At 34.3% G+C, this 24,130-nt stretch overlaps 3 protein-coding genes across 11 annotated transcripts in view; all 3 read right to left on the reverse strand.

Moving 5' to 3' along the window:
- Positions 1-270: 270 nt before the first annotated feature.
- On the reverse strand, positions 271-5,522 carry LOC122148010. 2 transcript variants are annotated; one of them, XM_042772734.1, is made up of 8 exons: positions 3,522-3,909; positions 3,204-3,265; positions 3,023-3,055; positions 2,885-2,938; positions 2,672-2,731; positions 2,521-2,556; positions 796-1,053; positions 271-728 (listed from the first exon to the last, which is right to left on the reverse strand). In XM_042772734.1, the coding sequence occupies exons 1-8, from the start codon at positions 3,614-3,616 to the stop codon at positions 391-393; spliced, it is 936 nt and encodes a 311-aa protein (XP_042628668.1). In that variant the 5' UTR covers positions 3,617-3,909; the 3' UTR covers positions 271-390. The 2 variants fall into 2 exon arrangements, with proteins under 2 accessions (XP_042628668.1, XP_042628669.1); XM_042772735.1 differs by having other exon boundaries at positions 514-693; positions 3,522-5,522.
- A 209-nt stretch (positions 5,523-5,731) lies between these two features.
- On the reverse strand, positions 5,732-16,531 carry LOC109104844 (casein kinase II subunit alpha-like). 5 transcript variants are annotated; one of them, XM_042772728.1, is made up of 15 exons: positions 16,450-16,530; positions 15,247-15,336; positions 15,064-15,142; positions 13,975-14,103; positions 13,645-13,756; positions 13,454-13,555; positions 13,248-13,298; positions 13,104-13,163; positions 12,781-12,864; positions 12,267-12,377; positions 11,020-11,121; positions 10,727-10,827; positions 10,396-10,544; positions 7,356-7,445; positions 5,732-6,904 (listed from the first exon to the last, which is right to left on the reverse strand). In XM_042772728.1, exons 4-15 carry the CDS (start codon positions 14,073-14,075, stop codon positions 6,780-6,782), a joined length of 1,188 nt encoding a protein of 395 aa, XP_042628662.1. In that variant the 5' UTR covers positions 14,076-14,103; positions 15,064-15,142; positions 15,247-15,336; positions 16,450-16,530; the 3' UTR covers positions 5,732-6,779. The 5 variants fall into 5 exon arrangements, with proteins under 5 accessions (XP_042628662.1, XP_042628664.1, XP_042628663.1 ...); XM_042772730.1 differs by having other exon boundaries at positions 15,064-15,164; XM_042772729.1 differs by lacking the exon at positions 16,450-16,530 and adding an exon at positions 16,362-16,414.
- A 2,330-nt stretch (positions 16,532-18,861) lies between these two features.
- LOC109104846 (protein tyrosine phosphatase type IVA 3-like) overlaps positions 18,862-24,130 on the reverse strand; it is a 34,900-nt gene continuing 29,631 nt past the window's right edge. For 3 of the 4 annotated variants that reach the window (XM_042772737.1, XM_042772736.1, XM_042772739.1), the window contains exons 5-6: positions 21,893-21,967; positions 18,862-21,204 (exon numbers count right to left, since the gene is read on the reverse strand). In XM_042772737.1, the coding sequence (XP_042628671.1) occupies positions 21,024-21,204; positions 21,893-21,967 (256 nt within the window). In that variant the 3' untranslated portion in view covers positions 18,862-21,023. The remainder of the gene's footprint in view (positions 21,205-21,892; positions 21,968-24,130) is intronic. The other variant, XM_042772740.1, reaches the window with a different exon arrangement.

Raw genomic sequence — 24,130 nt, forward strand, 5'->3', positions numbered from 1 at the left:
AATAAATGGAAAGACATGAATAATAATAATAATAATAATAATAATAATAATAATAATAATCAAAACTATTATTATTATTAGGACTTTTCTCTTTAAAACACTTAACACTTCAGTCTATCCTACTAATAATAATTAGCAGTAATTGGAGTAGTAGTTTATTTGATGCTATTCTTATTCAGCAATATGTGTCCTAAGTTAAGGGGACAGTTTCTTAATCATTTCTATATAATTTCAATAATACTGGAATCCCACAAGATCATAGATCCCATAGACTGATCAATAATAATTTATTTATGCAGGTCCATAACAAACAATCCAAAATCACAATGTCAAAATGAAGGGGGAAAAAAAAGATATTCAGGAAAAAATAATAATAAAAAAAAAATCACTCTACAGAGGAGATGCCACATGATATTCCAGCCTCTCTCTGCTCTTGTCTCTGTCCAAAGGTTCACTGTTGACTCTCTCTGGACTATCTAGATCCAGCTGTGCTCTTGGGTTGTTGGATGCTCGTACTCTGTTGGTGGGACATATTTTCCTCAGCTGGTTCTGATAGCTTATTGTGTCCTTTTGAATCTTCTGGTCCACTTTAGGGGCATCCAGACTCTTGTTCTCTTCCATGGGATGCTCAGCAGATGTTTCTGCACATTCCAGGAGCCAATCAGCCCATTCTCTGCTGTCGTCCAGTATGTCCTGGTTAGCAGCATAGCTTAGTTTCAATCTGATTCCTGCATAATATTAATGGTTAATTTAAATAATTGTTTTTATATATAAATGGTTTTATAGAGGACTGACCTGAGATTTGTGTCTGAGATGTTCCTCGACCATCACCACGTTCTTCACTGTCAGCATCTAGGTCTGGCCTATCAGAGGTGTCCACAGACTCTGGGCTGTCTAAATCCATTGCTCTTTTGCGGCTCTCCTGCTGGTGTTTGTCAGTATCATGTGGTTTACCAGCCTGGTCTTTGAGGTTCATTCTACTGGCGAAACTCTGAATTATGGGATCCAGCTCTTTCATAAAATCCATTTCCTGACTACTAATGCCCTCCATCACTGCAAAGAATTGTAAGATGATGCATATGTTCAGTAAATAAAATAAAAACAAAAATGCAAATTATACAGAAAAAGATGACTTGTTTACAGACCTTTTGAAATTACAATATGAGTTTTATAGTTTTTAGTCTGTGTCTGTTAGCTTTAAGAACATAAATACTCCTAAAAGTTGACAAAATTCACTTTTATCGGATATACACTACTGTTGAAAATTTACTATCTTTAAAAGTCTGCATTTATTTGATCAAATATTATTTCAATTTAAAATAACAGTTTTTTTATTTTAATATATTTTAAAATGTAATTTATTCCTGTGATGGCAAAGCTGAATTTTCAGCAGCTATTAATCCAAACGTTCAGCATCACATGATCCTTCAGAAATCATACATATTCTAATATGCTGATTTGGTGCTTAATAAACATTTCTCATCATCACTGTGAAAAAGAGAATCATTGATGAATAAAACGTTAAAAAGAACAGCATTTATTTACCATTTAAATCTTTTATAACATTATAAGTATATTTACAATTTCATGTATCCTTCAAATAAATAAATAATAAAAAAAAAATCATACTGATCCAAAACCCCAAAGTGTACGTGTTCAATACTCATCTGCACAACACAAATTTTTATCCAATCAGATCTTTCTAGAATGAGAAGGCCCCACTCCTTATAACACTGCAACCATCATGATTCATGGCTTTTGTTTAACTAAAGCCTATATTGGTTTTACAGTTGCATGATCTCTGGCAGATTTGATCACATATATAAAACTACATACCTGTTGGTTTATTATGTTTGCTTGAGCCCTCAGTAACATCTGTAAGCTCTTGTAGATGTCACCTTCTGAAGCAAACAGTATATTGAATTAGTTACATGTCTGCAGACAAAATATGATTATATTTTACAGGCTGGAGTGATTCTGTTAAATAACTTGGCAAAAATTATCTAATAGGTTTTAGGGAATAAGAATGTAATTCACGATCCTCTTATTCATGCATGCACAAATATAATAAAAATAATACAGGTCTGTACCTCTGCTGTTTTCTGCTGATGCTCTTTCCGCTAATCTGTTGTCTGTTTAAAAAGGAAATTAGGAAATAATAAATATCGAAACAATTTATACTATAAGTTATAGCTTTAGTTTTTGTTTGTTTTATTTGACTGATCACTGCTTTCTATGGATTTCTCTACAGCAATATCTTGGAGAGATCATGTGTTTTTAAAAATCAGTAGACAAAATAATAGTCAAATATCTGCCTTTTTATTGAATTGGATAGAACAAATTGTTAATTTACCTGCAATTCAACCAAATTTGGTTTGGGTGTTGTATTGGAAAAGTCTAAATGAAATAAAAAACCTTAGACACATTAATTTTTAAAAGCAATTTATCCAAAGTGAATTTTTGAATGAATTTATCCAACAACAAAAAAATAATAAAATAAAGAGAAATAATAAAACATACCAGCAGAGTTGACAACAATTTCTGGGGCTTCACATTCTGTAAATAGAGAGAAAAGGTTACATTAAATAATGTCACATTTAGGACTGTTAGTGATTTCTTAAATCGTCAGACATATAGACATCATTTTTTCCATCGCCGTCTAATCACTCACCTGCAGTTGGATCTGCCAGATGTACAGGATCCAGAATCTTCTCTGTTGCTAGATCCATTACTAAGGAAAAAAAGGGCTTTTGAGGTCAGAAACCAACAACCAATAGCACAGCTGACTATTTTCTGATTCTCACATAAGAGTATTAATTGCACTTCCCTTCATTTCCATGCAACAGACTCAAGAAAGGTCCTACTGAAGCAACAAATCACAGACCTGAGAGCTGTGTTGGTTCAGTGTGGTCAAGAGGTAGATTCATTTCAAATGCATCTGAGGCAAGAATGTACAAAATAAGAATAAATAATGAATGTAAAATTATTCCTTTTAGCAGGGAAAAGGAAAAAACATGCTCACCCTTCAGGAAACGCAGCAAATCTTCACTCCCTTCTAAAATGTATAGTGAATTATGTCATTATGGATTATTTATAATAATATATTTTCAAAGCAAAACAATTATATAATTGTGCTAAACAATCATAATTAGAATACTATATTGTCTAAAACCTAAAACTGTCCAAAATCAAATGAAGTTTACCTCTCATAGCTGCCGAATATACAGCATTTATAAAGACGAGAACAGTCAGGCAGCTGTTGATCCTGAGCCAGGAGGGAGAATAAGATGGAAAATTACAACATTTTCCAAATGTCAATGTAAATTAAACAAACATACATTCAGTATTGTCGAGCTGTGTCTCTCATTGTGCATTATCATTCATTTTACACCAGCACTCATAAAACAGCCCTACATATTTGAAAACTAGTAACATGGAACTTGTACTTTATAGTGGAAAATGCTGACCAAACATATAGCAACAAAAGAAACCCAAGAAAAAAAAACTGTTTGGTAACTTACAGCATTATATTGAGTGCTGATGTTCTTCTGAAGGGCTCATGTGTCATTTGTGGCTTTATATGAGTGCGGGTCGCTGATCTGGACAATAGGGTCATAGATGACCGGTTACAGGGACACTGGAGATGAAGCCTGAGAAATCAGCAAAGACCTGTTTTGCTCTGAATGGAAGGTGTGTTTTTAATAATAAGGGGATGCATGGTTGATTTTACCCCGTGGCATTTCCTTCCCTTCACAGAGATCCACTGAAGGATTTTGTTGGTGCCATTGTGAAGAAATAGGAAACCGTTAGATTAAAGGCTGTCATCCATCTATTCATTTACTTCTCAAAAGTGTTTTTAAATTAACACTAGAGGAAAGGATCTTTATATATATATATATATATATATATATATATATATATATATATATATATATATTTATATATCTATACCCATCACATTAGAATTGATCTCTGTCAGTTTAGAAGACTGCAATGATAATAATAAAGTTTAGGATGAATACAGGTAAAGTGAGACACTTTCTGGTCATTTGTCATTGGTGTTAAAATTGCTTTAAAATCGCTTTAAAATATTGTTGAATGACGTTCCTCCCACACAGTATGTTTGAAATATATGGAAAATAAAGGAAGGAGTATTAAATATTGCAATTTGAATTGCTTCTTCAAACACAAAGACATCAAAATCACAATTTTTCAGGAGTTACCAGCAAATTGGGACATCTTTAATTTAGAGATGATTACTACTTTTAAATAAAACAAAATTAAATTGGAAATGTAATTATTAAAACAGAACACATGGTTTAACCTTCTAGGCTTAATTAGGGTTAGCAATTAATTGTCAGAACTAAATGTTTACGGGTGTTATTTTTAGTAATGTGAGAATATACACAAGAATAAAGATGAATAAGCTTTTGTGTCCAACTTTACCTCTATTTAACCTATTTGGCAACGCTTTCAAATGAAACTACTAAATATTCTGTAAGAACTTCTGTAACGGATCCGTATTTGTCGAGGTGATATTAAAAAGCTTAGAAATGAAAATGAATAAATTCTCGCCTATGTCCACTAGATGGCAGAAGAAGCTCAAGAAAGGTTTAACATGAATTAGAGGACTACGCTACAATCGTGCAAAACCCTTTGCTCCAAATGAAAACTCGTCACAGCCAGAAGAGAACAGGACAAATGAAAGACACAGCAGCTCAAAGTCTATCACACATACTGGCTCCTTTTTTTTTTTTTTAATGCAGGTGCCTACTTGATTTTTATTTCGTTTTATTAATTTAATGTTTATTTAGTACTTTATTTTTAGAATGTTTTGAAATTGCACAAAATAAAGTTTTAAATTATTTACACTTTTGCAAACCAATGCTAACAAGACTACAAACATTTTAAATCAGGAAATGAACAGCAAACAAAGCATAAGATTAGTATGACGATTTGGTAAAGCACTCTCTCTTTTAACTTGTTACGTTTTTTGTTTTTTTAAGAATATATTTGTCTTTTTTGTGTGTGTGACAGTACTGGATAATACCAATACTGTAACTGTTATTTTGTTTTGTAAGAAATTTAAATCTGGTTTCAATCTGTGATGAATTAGTAAAAAATCCACCTCAGTGGAAAAGACCTGCGAAGCTTTAAACGAAAAATTAAACCTAGTTTTCAACAACAGCCAACAATTGGTTTCCTTTTTTTTTTATTGAATTCGGTATAAATGTGAGTGAGGTAGCCTCTGTTTTTCCCACCTGACTTCAAACATACCATTCACTGTATTAGAGAGGCTGCATTAAACATACAGCTGAATAAAGCAAGTGACATGGTCTTTTTTCCTTAAACAATATATTTTCTCTTTAAATGATTTATAAAACAAAACCAAAAAAAAAAAAATCTCTGTAAAAGTATCTATTGCAAACTTTAAATGAATTTACAATACAGTAATATATTTAGATTTGAACTCGTCACACTGAACACAGGCAGAGGACAAACATGAGTTCAGCCTCCACTACAGAGCTAGACTTCAACATCTTTCACTAATAGACAAGACCAAAAGTAAGAACAATTTAAGAAACACTTAAACAATTAAGGTTTTAGAGATTCAGTTTGTCTAGACAAAATGCTTTGGGAGTGACACAAACCTTCAACATAATATTCTTGTTTGTTCTTCAATCAGCCAACCAAAGGCAAACCACAGTAAAACACAACATGCAATGCTAAATTGATATTTCACCTGTTTAATTGATTTAATCGTGGGGTAGAAAGAAATCTGTATTTCACTGAACAGTCGCCTCTCAAAAGAAAATTACAAAAATTCTTCATAGTGTCAAACAAATGTCTGAAACTTCTTAAAAACAAAAAAGAATTCCACTCACGCGTACACACTCACACAAACACACACACAAAACTGAAGTAACACAAAAATTGGCATATTATTGATTGTGTTACTCAGTAATTGGTAAAAGTCCTTGAACAGCAATTAGTGAGACTTCAAGATCCAGGACCAAATCCAATCAACCTGCAATATACACAGAACCAGCACAGCTGAAACAGGAGCTTCCACTATTGGTAAAAGAATGTTTTGTTACACAATAATTGAATAAATCAGAAATAAATCTGGCCTTCAGTCCAAATGCAGTTGAAACACGCCGTAACGAGAAGAATCATGACTCCGACATCAAATCTGATTTGTCTTGTCCCAATCATATTCTTCAAAACCAAGGAACAAATCACTCCTTATCTGCATTTATACTCTGAGAAGTTCAATATATGACACCAGGTTTTGTGAACTTTGTGATCAAGACGCGTTGTAAAAACAAGGACTAAAATACCAGGTACAACAAAACTAAAAAAAAAGATCCCTGCCTCCCAAAAAACAATTAAAAAGTCAGTCAGTGTAATAGTTTGAGCACGAGAACACTAGAGGGACATATAAAATTAATTTTATTATCCTTCTTCAGGTGGACATTTAAGTGTTTCTAAACAAGTCACTGTTCACGGTTCAAGTGAAAGTTCACAACCGTTTGCTTTTCTAACTCACACAGACAGGTGCAAAAACATTATGGGTTCTTTTTGAGTTCACAGACCCCTAAACAACAACTGAGGAGAAAAACAAAAGTTTGTGTTATTTGCAACATAAAAATAACCACAAATGAAATCAATGCCCCCCCACCCCTTCACCGCTGATTCACAATTCCACGCAGGCCCACAGAAGAGAGAGACGGATAGATGGATGTGAGAAAGAAGGGGGTGGGGGGGGCAGGCGGTGTTCAGGGCTGGGCTCCAGCGGCAGTGGGCACTTGTGTGGCCATTGTGTTTGGGCCAGGAATGACGGGTGAGCCGGCGCTGATGTTGGCGATATTGGGCTGTGTGCTCGGAGTCATAGAGGCGATGCCTGCAGTGTGAAAGCCACCAACACGTTTAGCCTAGTGTATGCTGAAGCCTGAATATCTCTCTTAGTAACATTCTGGGCAAATACTTTTGAACTGTAGGATATAAGTTTAAAAAAAAAGTTTCATTAAATATTGAACATTGTCATTTACTCACCCTCATATCATTTCAATCCAGACTTTCTTCTGTGGAACATAAAATATGATATTTTGAAAAATGCTTCTGTTTCTGTCCATATGATGAAAGCCAGTGGGGTCCAGTACTGTTCTGGACTCCACTGACTTGCACTGTACGGAGGGGGTGGAATATGAAACATTCTTCAAAATATCATCTTTTGCATTCTGCAGAATAAGTCATACAGGTTTGAAGTGACACGAGGTTAAGCGGATGACAATGTCCATTTTAGGCAAAATATCCCAAACAGAGGTGAAGCGCTAGAAAGGTAAACAGTTTACCTGCCATCAAGCTAGAAGAGCTGACTGGTGTGGAACTAGCAGTCATTCCTGCAGCTGGCGCTCCTCTGCCCTGGTCTTTAACTATAGGATCTGTATACAAAGACACATATGAAACACAATGAGCGAATTCCAAACAGCTTTTGCACTTGAAGGGCACTTCGAGAAGGGGACGCCATTTGTAGGGACATTCCAAACGTTGGGGTTGATTTAGAGTTTGCATACAAACGTAAATAGACTAGGCTAATTAAATAAATCTATTTTAATGCAAGACAACATATTTTTCATCAGTGATAGAAATATGATTTAAGATGGTAGTGTAAGCAAGTTTAGTTTGAAAACATTTAATAGTAAATAAGACAATTAGACAATATTTAAATAAAATAATAATAAGAAATATTTATTAGCAACAACTGGTGGAGTGCTGCATGCTACACACACGCACAGCGTTGTCAAGGTAACATCTGCTCAATCATTCCCTTCAACAAGGGAGTTTCAAAAGCTTTTATGAGACAGTTATGCCCTGCACCCTTCAAAGAACACCCTTTAAAGGCTCTGACCTTCAAAGAGAGTAGGGCATAGGGATGGTCACTTCCGTTTGGAATTCGCCCATTATCTCAAATATATGACAAATAATGACATGAAGTGTATATCAACATGTATATCAATTCCATCTAAAGCCAATTAAACTGTTACATTGAAATGTAGTAACTCAGGGCTCAACAATAAGCATAGCTTTGTTCTAGTGTGAGAGGTTTAAGCCATTCACTTAACCTATTGCTTTTTAAAGCCATTGAATCTTTTAATGTTGTTTATCATTCACTTGTGAATGTTTCACTTAAGTGTTATTAAAAGGTTGTTGTTTTTTTTCAGGAAAAAGGAAACAAAAAAAAAAAAGCGCAAAAGGAGGAGACATATAAAGACAAGACATACATGAAAAAAGTAACATTGATGACATTTAAAATTTAGAATTTGCTACCAAGTAACATTACCTATCGGGTTGACATAAGGTTGTTAAAGATGTTAAAATAGTATCATAAACATCATGAGAAACAAACAAATCAGAAATCTATCAGCAACATGTCAACATTAACATAGATGGGGTTTAAATTTATAACTGTCAGAGTTAAATGATAGGTTTATCAATTGGGCTAGGGCCACCACTTATTCCTGATCAGGGTTGCAAAGCCGGGGCAGAACGTTTCCAGAAACTGCATGGGAATTTAATCTGGGGAATTTTGGAACTATTCCAAGTTGGAAACTTAATGAAATGTGGGGGAATTTACAGAAACTGTTTTATATACAAAAATAAATATAAACATTTTGTTTGGCCATAAGTTGATATGCATGCAAACTAATACAAATTAAAAAAAAAAATTTTTTTGGAACCTGTGATACTTTCAGAATTCACTAATGAATAAAAACTTTAAAAGAAAAGCATTTATTAAAAATATAATTTTTTTGTCAAGTTTTTACTATCACTTCTTGTGAACTGAAAATCCTCGCTGAATAAAAGTAATAATTTCTTTCAAAAAAAAGAAAGAAAAAAATTACTAAGCCCAAATTTTTGAATGGTAGTGCATTACTAAAAAAATTAAATAATAATAAAAAAACTATTTTAAATAAATGCTGTTCTTTATTTTTTTTTACGTTTTATTCATCAAAGACTCCTGAAACAATTATCAGACTTTTTAAAAAATATTAAGCAGCACAACTGTTTCCAAAATTGATGATAAATCAGCATACTAGAACGATTTCTGAAAGATCATGTGACACTGAAGACTGGATTTATGGTTGCTGAAAATTCAGCTTTGCATCACAGAAATACATTATTTTTTAAAGTACATTAAAACAGAAAACCATTATTTTAAATTGTAATAACACTTCACAATATTACCGTTTTGTTCTGTATTTTTGAACAAATAAATCCGAGTAAGACATTTCTTTCAAAAACAAAAAATTTTAATATATCCAAACTTTTGACCAGTACTGTACTTCTGTATGATAACAGAAAACAGGCTAGCAGAAGGCACAAGAAAGAGCATCACAGCTTGAGCTAACTAGCATATGATACCTAACCTCACAAATTATCAATAAAAAATGGTGCTAACTAGCTTACATTTTTCATATCTGATTTACTGGCTAGCTAGCTACTGTATAAACAAATTTTGGTATTTGCCAGATAAATTGAAATACCACAAATCAAATATATTTACCCAAGTAATATAAAAACTTGAACGGAATCATGTAAAAAGATGGGACATCCATTACCCAAATCAGAATAGTCATTATTATACATTTTTTAACTTAAACTTTAGACAGTTCATTTTATTTTTATCTACAATGGTAAATGTTTGCTCGGTCAGTGTATTTGTTTTTACAATGGTATAATTTTTTTGCGCAATTGCTTAATCACAGCACACTAAAGTGTTAAACGAATTTAAGTAATGTTTATGTAATATATTGTGAATACTCACCAAGATGGACATTTTGACATCATTTTGTGTTCAGGATTCAAAATCTGTGCATGTTATGGAGGAAGGCACAGTGCATCTAGGGGCTGTGTCCTCAATGGCCCTGCAGTAAGTGTGCTGTGTATGTGATTGAGGAATGTGCAGGGTAGAAATTCAACTGAAATTGCATTACATCTGGTTGTTTTAACCAAGATTATGCTGCAAGATTTCTTTTTTTAAACTACATTTTAGTTCCCTGTTCCTGCAATTTTGCATATTCACAGTTTATTCCCATTAAGTCCCATGGAAATGTTCCAGTCTTGAAAATTCCCAGAATTTTGCAACCCTATTCCTGATCAAAAAGCTTTAAAAATAAAAAATAAAAATGCTAGTGTCATCAAGTGATCGTAGACCTTGCTGGGTTCCATGATTCACTAAACATAATGTACTGGGAGTGTTTGAATGTCTATAATAAAGTCATTGATTTATTCAACTGTATATAAAAGAACAAGCAAGCAAGAATGCATGTTCAATTAGAGACTGGAGATGCATTCATAAGTTTTCAAGAGTGCTAAACTCAGGGAACTCACAGAAGTAAGGGTGGTCCATGGCCTCGCGGGCTGTCAGTCGGGCCTGGTGGTCATAACGTAGCAGCTTGTCCAGAAAATCCAGAGCCTCGGTACTGACCAGGTGCTGATTCTCACTGTGTACAAACCGCTCCCATCTCTTCCGGGAGTGTCTGGGTGAACAAGAGAAAGAGACATGTTAAAAAAAAAGGTACAAACATGACTACACACGCATATAGAACTTCAGTAAAATAACTGAAAATTAAATAACTATGGAGATCAAAACGGAATACTTCTTTTAATCAACTTGATAAAGAGTCTGTCAATAGTGATCAACTGTGTATTAAAGTCATACCTGCCCAAAATGTCATTAAAGCGTGGGTCCAGCTCAATGTTATATTTGTCAATGTAATCATACAGGTCCTCTGTACCCAGAACCTTTGCAATTCGAACCAACTAGAAAGAAAAATCATCACATCAATAAATTCACCAGCGGACACCCAGCATAATAAAAGCACCCAGCAAATATTATTTTTTCTACACAGCAAGTTTATGAAATCATCAGATAAAATGACTGAACAACCCAGCTATTTGTTTTGCATAAAAAAGTTTTTTCATGCTAAAATCAAAAATTTATAAACGGTTGACCTGGTCATAGTTGTCATGTCCATGGAAAAACGGTTCCTTCCTGAAGATCATGCTGGCCAGCATGCATCCAAGACTCCACATATCCAGACTGTAGTCATACATCTAGAAACAGACCAAAAAAAATCAGCTGAAATTCATTAAATGTGAATTGACACTAGGGTTGGGTATCGTTTGAACTTTACAGATTCCGATTCTTAAAGATTCCTAGTTTCGATTCCAATTAGGTTGAAAAAAAAAAATTCTGATATTTAGATGTCAAACATTTATTCTGTGTCTTTTTACAAAGCATTGCAGCTAAATAACAAGCAAAAATCAGCAGCCTGCAGAACACTAGGCCTACAAGAGTAACTTTTGCCTATGGTTTTAACAAAAAAATACCACAGCAAAAACTAGATTAACATGGATTTGAAAAATGAAATTGTTAAAAACAAGTAAACAGTCAGTAATAAAATAGGAACAAACAAATCAATTAGCAATAGCATAAATACAACTGAACAAATTTCAGGTACAGAAATTTAAATCAAAAGTTTAAAAAGACTGCATAGTTTTCTTTTCACAAATAAAATAGATTAATCATTAAAGTAACGAAAGATATTCAATCAAGACCAGTGAATGATTATCTCTTGTTCTTTGTTTAACATTAATGACAGGCAGCACATGTTTATCAGGCTGCTGTCTCTTTAACACCGAATGCTCGCAGATCTAAAAATAATGTCGCACATGCGCTTTCTCTCATCTGTTGACATTCACTTAAGACAAAAATGGCTGTGTTTAGCAGGATATATTGACGTTATTTTGTGCATAGTGGTCGCAAATTCCAGCCCGGAACAACCTTTTCTGCAGTGGAAATACATGGAACGATTCAAGAACAGGCACAGACCTGGAACGTGGTTCTCTGTGCTCACGCTTCAGATGTGTGCACGACATGTATAAGTGTGCAAGTTCTTTCCCTTTTTGCGCTTAAATGGTTTAAAAATCACATTAAAATGTGAACTCAGGAATCATTAAGTGGAATCAAACTGCATGCGTCTTATCGAATGGCCAGTTCTTGGAAATTTGAAACTGGTCCTAAAATGGAACAGGTTCTTATTACCCAAGCCTAATATCAACCAAAAAAAAAAAAATTGTAACTAGGGATGACAATGACCAAAAAAAAAAAAAAAAAAAATTAGTTGAACTCACCGCTAATTTGAATGAAAATTATTAATATTGTAGGAAAATCACTTCTTTAAATTTGGGACACTAACCTGATAGTCCACAAGTAGTTCAGGGCCTTTGAAATATCGGGAAGCCACACGTACATTGTACTCCTGGTTTGGGTGGTAAAACTCAGCCAAGCCCCAATCAATCAAACGAAGCTTTAAAATGAAGAGACATTCAACAATCAAGAACTGACCTCAATCTACATACACTACCTTTAAAAGTCAATAAGGTAATACTTTTATTCAGCAAGAATGCATTAAATTATCGCTTAACTTTTTATTTTTTTTTTTTTTTTTTACTTTTTTACCTTTTTTAAAAAAAAACATCCTGAAAATGTACTGTGGTTTCCACAAAAAAATATTAAGCAGCACAATTGTTTTCAACACTGATAAGAAAAAACTACTTGAGCATCAAATCCACATTTTAGATTGATTTCTGAAGGATCACATGACACTGAAGACTGCAGTAATGGCTGCTGAACATTCAGCTTTGCCATCAAAGGAATAAAGTAAACAAATAATTGCTCAATGTTGGGTAAACTCTTAACTTGGCTAATACCTTTCTGTGCTCATGGTCAATCATGACATTGTGTGGCTTTACGTCTCTGTGCATTATTCCCATACTGTGGCAGTAATCGAGAGCCTGGGGATAGAAGAGTGGAGATAAGCTTTAGATCCAACATCAATCTGAGCAGAGCACTTGGGCACTGTTGAAACTTCATAACTAAACTATGGCCAGACCTGAAACTGTTTCGCCATTGCAAAATACACAGATATTGGATGGTTATGTTTCGATTTGTATCGCTTTCTTAAAACACTATACATAACAATAGTAGGGTCAGTATGTGCCTTTGTTCAGGAAGACCTGAGTGATCATCTCACCTTAAGAATTTCATACATGTAGAAGCGGATGTCATAGTCTGATAAAGTTTGATACAATTGCTATGAAGAAAAAGTTACAGTTTAGTACAACATCAAATGTAACAAATTCTCTAAGGAGGGGCGACAAACAAAAACATTTCTTACCTTGAAGTCCGTGTTGTTAACATGCTCAAAAACCAGCGCTGGTGTTCGGGACTGGGCATTGAAAACAAAGCAGAATGGGTTTTAAACCCGAGAGCACACAAACAAACTCCCACGTATGCAAGTCATTATTAAAAAAACAACAACAACAACTCTTAAAGTTAAGTAGATAATGAAACGTAAACACCCCAACATTTTAATAAACGTACCACAGGATCCTTTATGATGTCTAAAAGCGTTATGATGTTGGGGCCTCCTCTCAAGTTCTCTAGAATTTTTATTTCTCGTTTAATTTTCTTCTTTTTCACTGGCTAAAAATACAAGGAAAAAAACAAGCATAAACTGACATATCTCCAATCAAATCTTCTATACAAGTGTGAACGCAAACATCAAAATATACCTTGAGTATTTTGACGACTACTTTCTCATTGTTAGTTATGTTTATGGCTTCAAACACTTCACTGTATTTTCCACGGCCAAGCTTTCGCACTAACTGATAGTCATCCTGATTTCTGCAGAATACAAACATACAATTCAAACAATCTGAGATTTACACACTGAATGTGACAAACATAGCATGCATGCCACAATAAGCAGCACATCTGATCCAAGGCCCGAAAGAGAACAACAAAGAAACTATCCACTGGGATAAAGTTGCAGAATAATAAGTCAAAATTGACCATATACAGTGCGTGTCATTTATAAGTGCTAAAAACTGAAGAGAACGCACCCCCAGTCCACCACATGGGATTCATAGTCCCAGTACTCTCTGGGTCGCTGTGTGTTTACATCAGGGTAAACTCGAGAGCGACTTGGGACAGGGCCAGACATATTCTACACACGGTATTCCCTGAAACACCTGGAAAGACAACAAAATATAACACTGAGATATTGCAGGACGATCAAAAATATGTTTTACAAATCTAACAGTATTGAATAGCATGATAGGGCTGGGCGATGTGGCCACATCAAATACATTTTTTGGGCTGGATTGCGATATACGGTATACATCTCTGTATTTTCTAAATTTTTCTATGTGGATTAAAAAAAATATTTATTTAATCTTGCCCAATGTTGTCCAGTGAAACAATATTTATGTTAAAGACAAAAACAAATATACTGAAAGTACCCATGCAGGCTATGGGCTATTATGTGCAAAAAAAGGTGCTTGTCACATTACATTGTAACATTACAATCTAAAAAATAATAATAATAATTTAAAGCAGAAGTTAAATTCACTAAACTAAAAATGAAAAACTACAACAACAAAAAAGCACAGATTAATTTCATTATATTTTGATTACCCCGTTACAATAGTCACTTTACAGTTACTACTATCATAAAATACACTTACTTGTAGGTTTAAAGATCTACACACGGCACATTATATATATATATATATATATATATATATATATATATATATATATATATATATATATATATTAAATATATATATATATATATTTAATATAAGTCTGTTTATATTAAATGAGGAAATAAAATGTGATAATCAGCAAATAAAATAACTAACAAATAAATACATCTGAAAGTACAGTACTATAATTAAAAAAATTATGTAAGTTAATAGATATTTGTAATAAATATTAAATACATATTTTACAATTAATACTGACATTTTATATTTGTACTGTATAAATAAGGTCTTTATAGAGGAAACGATATAATGCCTCTGAAGAGGATGGTAATATCTGGGGGTCAGTGGCATTTAAAAGATTGAAAACCCAGAGTCTACATGAATTTCATAAAGCTTCAAAAATGTACAGGATGCTGCAAAGCTGTACATGTTGGTTATTACCTTGGAGGGTTCCTCCAAGCAGCAAATAACAGGCGGAGCTGATGAAGGCAGATGTGATGACTTTATGGCGGAGCATAGGCTACAAAAATAAATAAATAAGCCTGCTAAGAAAGCTGATAATCAAGTCGACCAATTTAATTTGAAATGTAATATATTTCCAGAACCGCCACACAAACAACCCACCTGATTGTAATTTGAATGAAAGAGGACATCCAGGAGCTTACTCGGGAGACACAGCAATCCTAAAAGTCATTCATCATGGCCCTCCAGATGCTGGAAAACATAAGAACGTTGTAAACTTTACAGACATTGCTGTGCAACATCAGCCTAGGTATCAAAGTACTGATTTATGGACCAACGTCCATTAACAACCAACCAGGTTACTGTACTGCCATACAGTCATCAGACTAACAAATCGCTGTTTGTGACGAGCAGTGTGATCTTCCTGAATGAATTACTAATTATTAAAATTACATAAACGAGCTTAATTAAAGCAGAGACGGCAGAGCAAACACATCGAGTACATAAAAGCCTAATTAGGGATGATATTTAAGCACTCTAACCTCCATGGTAACGAGGAATAATAGTAAATGTCCCCTTAAATCAATATTATGTTTTGAGCCACAGGCCTGATGACACAGCCAAAGAAACCGGTCAAGCTCACTAGACAGCTTTTCTACATTCCCAACTTTATCTACCTATAATCCACGTTATTAATTAATTACAAACAAGTCATATAAACAAAATAACTATAGGATTTCTGAGAATCTTATTATTGGCTTCCAAAACAGCTGTTAGCCGGCTAACCGCTAACTAGCATAGCGTTTGCCACGCCTAAGCCATTTCTAAAACATTTTCCAACGCATTTAGCTAATTTACACTCCAGCTTGTTTATAATTTATTTAAACAGATTATAAAGGCATAAGTTACTCAATACATGAACACAGAGTCAAATATCTTAATGTTATATCGCAGAAACCCTGCTAGGTGAACGTGGCGCGACACGCCACATCAAAGCTAACGCCGCTAGCTACATTCGTACAAAAGATTAAACAAACCTATATAAAATAATAAAACGATCTATATTCAAAAGAATTATAAAACACACACGAAGTTGATATTTGTGTTTAATCGGACCTGGAATCAAATAGTCCGTTTATGTATGTTTTTATTAAAAAAATACGCGATGGGTTTTATTGGTTAGCAAGTAGCACTCTCACACGCTAAGTCAGCTGTGTGGCCAGCAAAGAACACGACGTGTATTCACAAAAGCATGTATTAGTAGCTTAGTGCCTTACGTGTGTGTCTTTTTCTGAAGGAAATATTAAAAAGTCAGTTCATGTAGAAATACAAGTATCAGTAGGTCGTAAATGCACACTGCATTACCTCTCGGCGTCTCCTGGTAGACAATATGGCGGATGCTGCACTGGAAAAAGGCTGCGTATTAGGGCTGTGAATCTTTGGGTAGACAGCGAATCGATTCGATTCACGATTCATAGGTTTTCGATTCGATTCAATAACTAATTTTAAAAACACAAAAATAAAAACCTCGATTCGATTCTACACTCTAAAAGCACACACACAATATTTTTAAAACCCCCAAAAACTCATAATATATATTCTATATATATATATATATAAACACTTTTGTCCATTGTTAGATGCTAGTTTAATGATGCTATGGCATGACATGGCATGTGTACAAATTTATGTAAGCCAAGATTTTAAAAAAGAGCTTTAAGCGTATTATGAATAGGCTAACATTTTGTCACACCAGGCGCATAGCCATAATTTCAGAAGTGACAGAAATGTCTAAAACAAAGTTTTATGTATGTATTATTATTTTATTTATTTATTTATTTTTCAATGAATTCTTTTCTTATCTCTTACTTTGAATTTGCTATAAGAAATCAAATACACAGCTGGACAATGATCAATCATTTGTAATCTATATTTTTCCCTAATGGCAATTTTATGAATGTTTTATATACAGGTGCATCTCAATAAATTATAATGTTGTGGAAAAGTTAATTTATTTCAGTAATTCAACTCAAATTGTGAAACTCGTGTATTAAATAAATTCAGTGCACACAGACTGAAGTAGTTTAAGTCTTTGGTTATTTTAATTATGATTTTGGCTCACATTTAACAAAAATCCACCAATTCATCTCAACAAATTAGAATACTTCATAAGACCAAAAAAAAAAACATTTTTAGTGAATTGTTGGCCTTCTGGAAAGTATGTTCATTTACTGTACATGTAGGCTACTCAATAGGGCTCCTTTTGCTTTAATTACTGCTTCAATTCAGCGTGGCATGGAGGTGATCAGTTTGTGGCACTGCTGAGGTAGTATGGAAGCCCAGGTTTCTTTGACAGTGGCCTTCAGCTCATCTGCATTTTTTTGTCTCTTGTTTCTCATTTTCCTCTTGACAATACCCCATAGATTCTCTAAGGGGTTCAGGTCTGGGGAGTTTGCTGGCCAACCAAGCACACCAACACCATGGTCATTTAACCAACTTTTGGTTTCCAAATGAAATACAAAACTTGCTCTCATCTGAAAAGAGGACTTTGGACCACTGGGCAACAGTCCAGTTCTTCTCCTTAGCCCAGGTAAGACGCCTCTGACATTGTCTGTGGTTCAGTTGTGGCTTAACAAGAGGAATACGACAACTGTAGCCTAATTCCTTGACACGTCTGTGTGTGGTGGCTCTTGATGCCTTGACTCCAGCTTCAGTCCATTCCTTGTGAAGTTCACTCAAATTCTTGAATCGGTTTTGCTTGACAATCCTCATAAGGCTGCGGTTCTCTCGGTTGGTTGTGCATAATTTTCTTCCACAATTTTTTTCTTCCACTCAACTTTCTGTTAACATGCTTGGATACAGCACTCTGTGAACAGCCAGCTTCTTTGGCAATGAATGTTTGTGGCTTACCCTCCTTGTGAAGGATGTCAATGATTGTCTTTTGGACAACTGTCAGATCAGCAGTTTTCCCCATGATTGTGTAGCCTAGTGAACCAAACTGAGAGAGCATTCTGAAGGCTCAGGAAACCTTTGCAGGTGTTTTGAGTTGATTAGCTGATTGACATGTCACAATATTCTTATTTGTTGAGATTGTGAGAGTGAATTGGTTGGTTTCTGTTAAATGTGCCAAAAACATCACAATTAAAAAAGCCAAAGACTTAAACTACTTCAGTATGTGTGCATTGAATTTATTTAATACACGAGTTTCACAATTTGAGTTGAATTACTGAAATAAATGAACGTTTCCACGACATTCTAATTTATTGAGATGCACCTGTACTACAGTTATTTCAATTTTCTCCACAGAATAAGGTAGAAATATACTTTATAATTTCTGTACTGTAATAAATTATATGTCAATTAGCACTACATCATTCATAAATTTTATTTATTAATTGTGTTTATTGTCTTAATGTTTCAGGTCATTCTGCTTTTTATACAGCTTAGCTGCAGATATAGCCTGGCACCTCTTAAGTTCTATGAGCGCAAGATCACTTCTCAAAACAGATGGAGCTAAATGAGAAAGAGTACTTGAAACAATGTGCTATAATTACCATTAGATTTAATTAAAATCTAAACAGATGCAAGGATTACTGAATACACCCATTATACCTCAAAATAATATTTTTTTCCTTCTTTGATAGATTTTGTGATTACATGTTATCATAGAAACAGGAATAATACTATTTTACAAAATACATTGTACATCAATAACAACTCAACAGCCGGTACATGCTTGTGAGCAATACCAGAATGACCACCAATGAGATGATACTGTGATATTGAGCAATCTGTTTTTATTCATTCTTAATTAATCCAGATTTCAGATATAACATCTGTTCCAATTTCATAAAAGAGCAATATGTACATAAATTAACTTTTCTTGTTTGGTATTAAAATGATCAATAATACAATAATGTCAATCACTGTAGATATGAACAGGGAACAATAAATCATTAATTATGTATCACTGTTTAATAAAACATGTAATATCAATATGTGGATATCAAATAGGCCACTTTAAATATGATCCAAGAAACCAGTGGGTCAGTGAACCTTATGTTGTAAAAGTGTAATGTCACAGATCCGATCATCTCTGATAGTGCACATGATTTTTAAATACACTACGATATCATCCAGGTTCAAGGGTAATGACTTTAGCTCTGTTGTTTTATTCAAAATCAGGGACAAGAAAAAGACAGGTGGAAAAAACTTGCATGCTTTTTTTAGTCACATGGTGTGATGATGTCATCGTCTTCAGGACCACAAATTAATGTGGTCAGGATAAACCTGAGACGTGGCATGTAGTTTGTGAGTCTTGCACCATCCTTTATCACAAAAGCAGCACTAGCGATGATATCTAAATATATTCCGGTTACATTTATTACATTATTTTGCTGATCATATTGTTTTCCAGAGACATTTCAAGATGAACTATTAAATTTATTGAGGCCACAACCCATCAAAACATTACATATTTGCAAATGCAGACACTGAACAGATGGTGGAGAGAGTAACAAAAGTGACAAACATGAGAGAGAAGCCCTTATATATATATGTGTGCAACACTGAGCTGCTTTATTCACAAACTATTTTTTTTTTTTTTTTAAATGGGAGCCATATGGACTATTAAGTGTTATAACCATAAATGCAAATTTGATAAACACCTGACCTCTTTTCTTAAAGTTCAGCTCTAAATTGGAGTGAGCTCAGCTTTAAATATGTCTGTTCATGGTAAATATAAACAAAACATATCCTTAATTCATTTGCTTATCTTTCTCACAGTCACAGTTAAACAAAGATACTCTTCTATTAGATATTTCCGTAATATTTGCTTCACTAGCTGATGATTTTGATTTCAAATGCAGAGAAATGTCATTATCCCAGATCCAAGGTCTTATGTATTTCATATTAACGGATTGATGATGCATAAGAGATCATTTCAGTACCTGACAGATTTTGCACCTTTTTTTTCCCCTCACTGGTGTCTATATCCCCACTAGTTAGGCAGACTGATTCCTGTGATTCCATTTCATTTCCTACTATATGGACAAGACTAAATATTAAGCCTCACTTTGAAAAGTTCATTTAGTAAATCCACAGTAAGTGTCCACAATACAACTAAACAGCCACACACAAGCAGTGAGTGCAAACAGCAAAAAATAAATAAAACTGGCAATTCAAAAATGCTGTACTTGTATGCTGCAAACGATTTTTCATGTGAGGTACATAGTGTGAGGACTCCCTCTTGTGGCTGCTGTGTTAAATTAAAATAGAACTACTGATCTACAAGTGCGCTCACTCATGGATTTCTCTCAGTTCATTGCTGCAATTCTGTGGCACAACAAGGTATCAGATTACCTGGATTTCTTTTTTTTTTTAATTGCTTCAACATGATTTCAAAGCAGCTAAAACATCCAAAAACCTGGAAGTCATGTCAGTGTGCTGTGTTATCCATCCAGAGGCCCACAGTTCTATTGAAAAGTAGCCAGTGGTGCAACAAACTTGAATCCCAGAGTAGATTCATGATTCAATGTAGAAAAACAAAAAGGTTCGGTTAAACCACTCACTCACACCTCCAAAAAAGTACAGTGACATGCATTCAGAAACTTCTAAATTTCAAGAGAGAGAGAGAACAGGGTAGTCAAGCAGTTTCATACGAAAGCGTGAGCATAACAACAGTGATTCTTTTCTATGAGCAGGTGGCCGGTTGCCATGATCATCTTTGGATTGCGTGCTGCTGGTACAGTGTGATGGGTGGTAGCTGAGGATGAGGATGGGGGGGGGGTTGTGTGTAAAGACAAAATTCAAGAGGATCGTCTTTCACAGCCCTGAGCTGGTGAAGACCCTGAGTGCAGGGGTCTGACATATACACCAAAAGGGGGTTAAATTCCCTTCCTGAAATGTAGCAAGAGTTCAAATGCACTAGATTGGTAATTTTAGTCCGGTTTAGTCCATGAGTGACTGGTTCCTTCAGTGGCAGGCTGGTGAGACTGGATCACATGAGGCAGCACTTGCTTTTGTGGTTGTGTGGGTCTTTGAAACGCAGTCTCTGTTTGGGGCGGTACTTCTCCAAGTACGTCAGCTGCTTGCTGTTGATGGCGCCCCGGCGTTTCCTGTCGGGGGGATTAACACCAAATACCCATTAGTTGTATTCGGTTTTTTAATCAATGATTTTTCCATTTATAATAATAGTAATAATAATGATATTAAACGCACATAGACAATTAAGATATGTTAAACCCTAAATCATTAATCATTTGTTTATAACAGTTTTATTTTTAATTAAAATGTATACATGCATATATACACATGTATGTACATTAGGAGCCATATAAAAATTATATATTAATATACTAATATACACTTTAAATAATATCTTAATATATACACAAAGTTAATTTAGAAATTTATCAGTTATACACACAATTTTTTAATGCCTTAAATGTATGAAAATATGTGCATGTATGTACATTAATCATTATTTTAAGCAGTATTTTAATTAATATAAGCAGTTATATTTTAATATTTAATTGTTTTCTGTAATGCATTAGCGCTGTGTTGTGTGCTACTGTTGTATGTCACAATGGTGTCAGTGCATACTGCATTCATAATTTCTTGACTTCATAATTTGCTATAATTAGTTTGCTGTATAATTAGCTGAGGCATTAATGATGCATAATATCACTGTTGCATCATTTACTGTGCTTGTACTTTATCACTCACAGTATTGACTGGGTTGTTTCCCTGTTGTACCACTCTACTGCAAGGTGTTGGTAATATATCATAAGCTGTAATGTATACTTACTGTCTAATCAACTGAATGGCATCTTCATATTTCATTCCACTCTCGATAAGTGCCAGAGCCACCAGCACTGGAGCCCTACAACATATACATACATGCAGTGTTTAATACCAGGAAACAGCTTTTGTGTGTACACAGCCCACAGAAAAAAAAAATGTTTTCCAGGAAAGATACCTCCTAATGCATGCGAGAACAGGTCTGCAGTTACAGTATCTTACATTTTTCTGAGTGGCAAGACTCATTATTCTACAACTTACATTACAGTCTATTCATCAAAAAAGCTAATGTATGGCTTCAAGACTTGATATAAACCCTGGCAGCCCAAATACCAATTCATTTAAAAAAAAAAAAAAAGAAGAGTTGGAAAAAAATACCACCACATTCTTCAACATTTCTCTTTTTTTGGTCCATGAACAAGTCACACAGGTTTAGAATGACATGAGGGCGAGTAGATGACAATTTTTATATCTTAAAAAGATAGCCCAACCAAAAATGAAACAATGTATTTAAGCTTATTTAAGCTTATGTTTGTCCATACAATGTTAGCCAATGGGAACCAAATTTTTTGGTTTCCAACATTCTTCAAAATATATTTTTTGGGTTCTGCAAAGAAAAGGAAGAACAATCCTTTTAATGACATTTAATTTGAATCGCAATTCATTTGAAGCTATCATTCTAATTGTTTACAGGGCATATATATATATATATATATATATATATATATATATATATATATATATATATATATATATATATATATATATATATATAATATATATATATATATACGGAACAAAATAAAACTTAACGTCATTAAGTGCTAATCCCAGAATTACTAAAATACAATAAATGTTGATTTGAAAAGTGTGCCATTCCCTGTCAGAGACCGTGTCTATTTCTACCGTTGATGCTCAGGGTCCTGAATGCTTTGAAGTCTCCTGAGTGTGCCCCTTTCCAATGCGTAACAACACAAACTCATCCTGCTAAAGCAAACATTGGCTCTCTGTCAAAAACTGCTGAAGGCTCCCACAGGAGCTGCAATCTACGTCAGAGAGGCTGGTGCTTAACTTGTCGGCAGAAGTGGTCAGGGGTCAGAGTGGGAGGAGGGCAGGCAGGTTAAACCGGACTGCCATTAGCCTACCGCGCCTGCAAAACCACCACATTTGAGCATCTGGATCAACAATTCAAGCACCACAGCTTAATTAGGGTATGTGTGTTCTGACAGCTGGCTGGATAAGAGGGCAACACCATGACTACACCAGGATTCCTCACTGAAAGGAGATACGAAGGAGAATGAGAGCTGCTTATCATTCGCTTCCTATTTCGTCTTCAGACGTCAACCTTTGTGTTTTGAATAATAAACTTGGATTAATATTGTGTGTCCATTTGGATGGTTGGTTTTGGCACACAGCGGTCAGGCAGGGAGAATGGGTTTGACTTGCAGAGGACACGGGCCAAGACTGAGAGGCCTGTCGCTGAGGGATAGTTGGGGTAAAGCAAAATTTAAAAAAAAAAAATAGTGATGAGAGACCAAATGTAAACAGCAGAACTCAAACAATACACTAACACAAGCAATCTTAAAGCTCTGCCAGAGATATTACACACATAGTACTTGATTGCATTCTAAGGGAAAAAGAGCAACAGATCCAGGGAAAGGCTGTCGATATGTTTGAGAATTTTTGTAAGAGAATCGAGCACCATAAAGCCTGACCCATCAAATTCAGATCTGCATTTGCACGTCTACAATTTCTGAACAGTCACAGCAGCAAGCTGGGAAATTACTAGGACTACATGGAATCTGCGTCTGCAGAATACTGTAGAAAGCAAAGCAGATTATCATTTGAACCAATTCTATTTCAGTATTATTTATATACTATTAATATTTAGAATTACATTTTTATATATGTATTTTCTTTGTTTGCATGTTAATTTTAGTTTGTTAAAATAATTTTGTACATTTTTTTTTATATTTCTATTTAACTTTTATTTATTTGTATTTTAGCTCAAGAAATTTAAGTACTTCAACTTATCTTATTTCAGTTAGTTGCAAAAACAACATTTTTCATTCTTACATTAAAAAAAATCATGTAACATTTATACTTTATTTCAGGTTTATTTTCAATTAAATTTCCAAGTCATTCAATTATGAAAACATTTTAATGGTTTCATTTTAGTCAACATAAGCAACACTGATTTGAATGCCCATTGTTCACAAATTTCTAGATATCTCCCAATAACTGT

This window comes from Cyprinus carpio, chromosome A16 (genome assembly GCF_018340385.1).
Source record: "Cyprinus carpio isolate SPL01 chromosome A16, ASM1834038v1, whole genome shotgun sequence".
Lineage (NCBI taxonomy): Eukaryota > Metazoa > Chordata > Actinopteri > Cypriniformes > Cyprinidae > Cyprinus > Cyprinus carpio.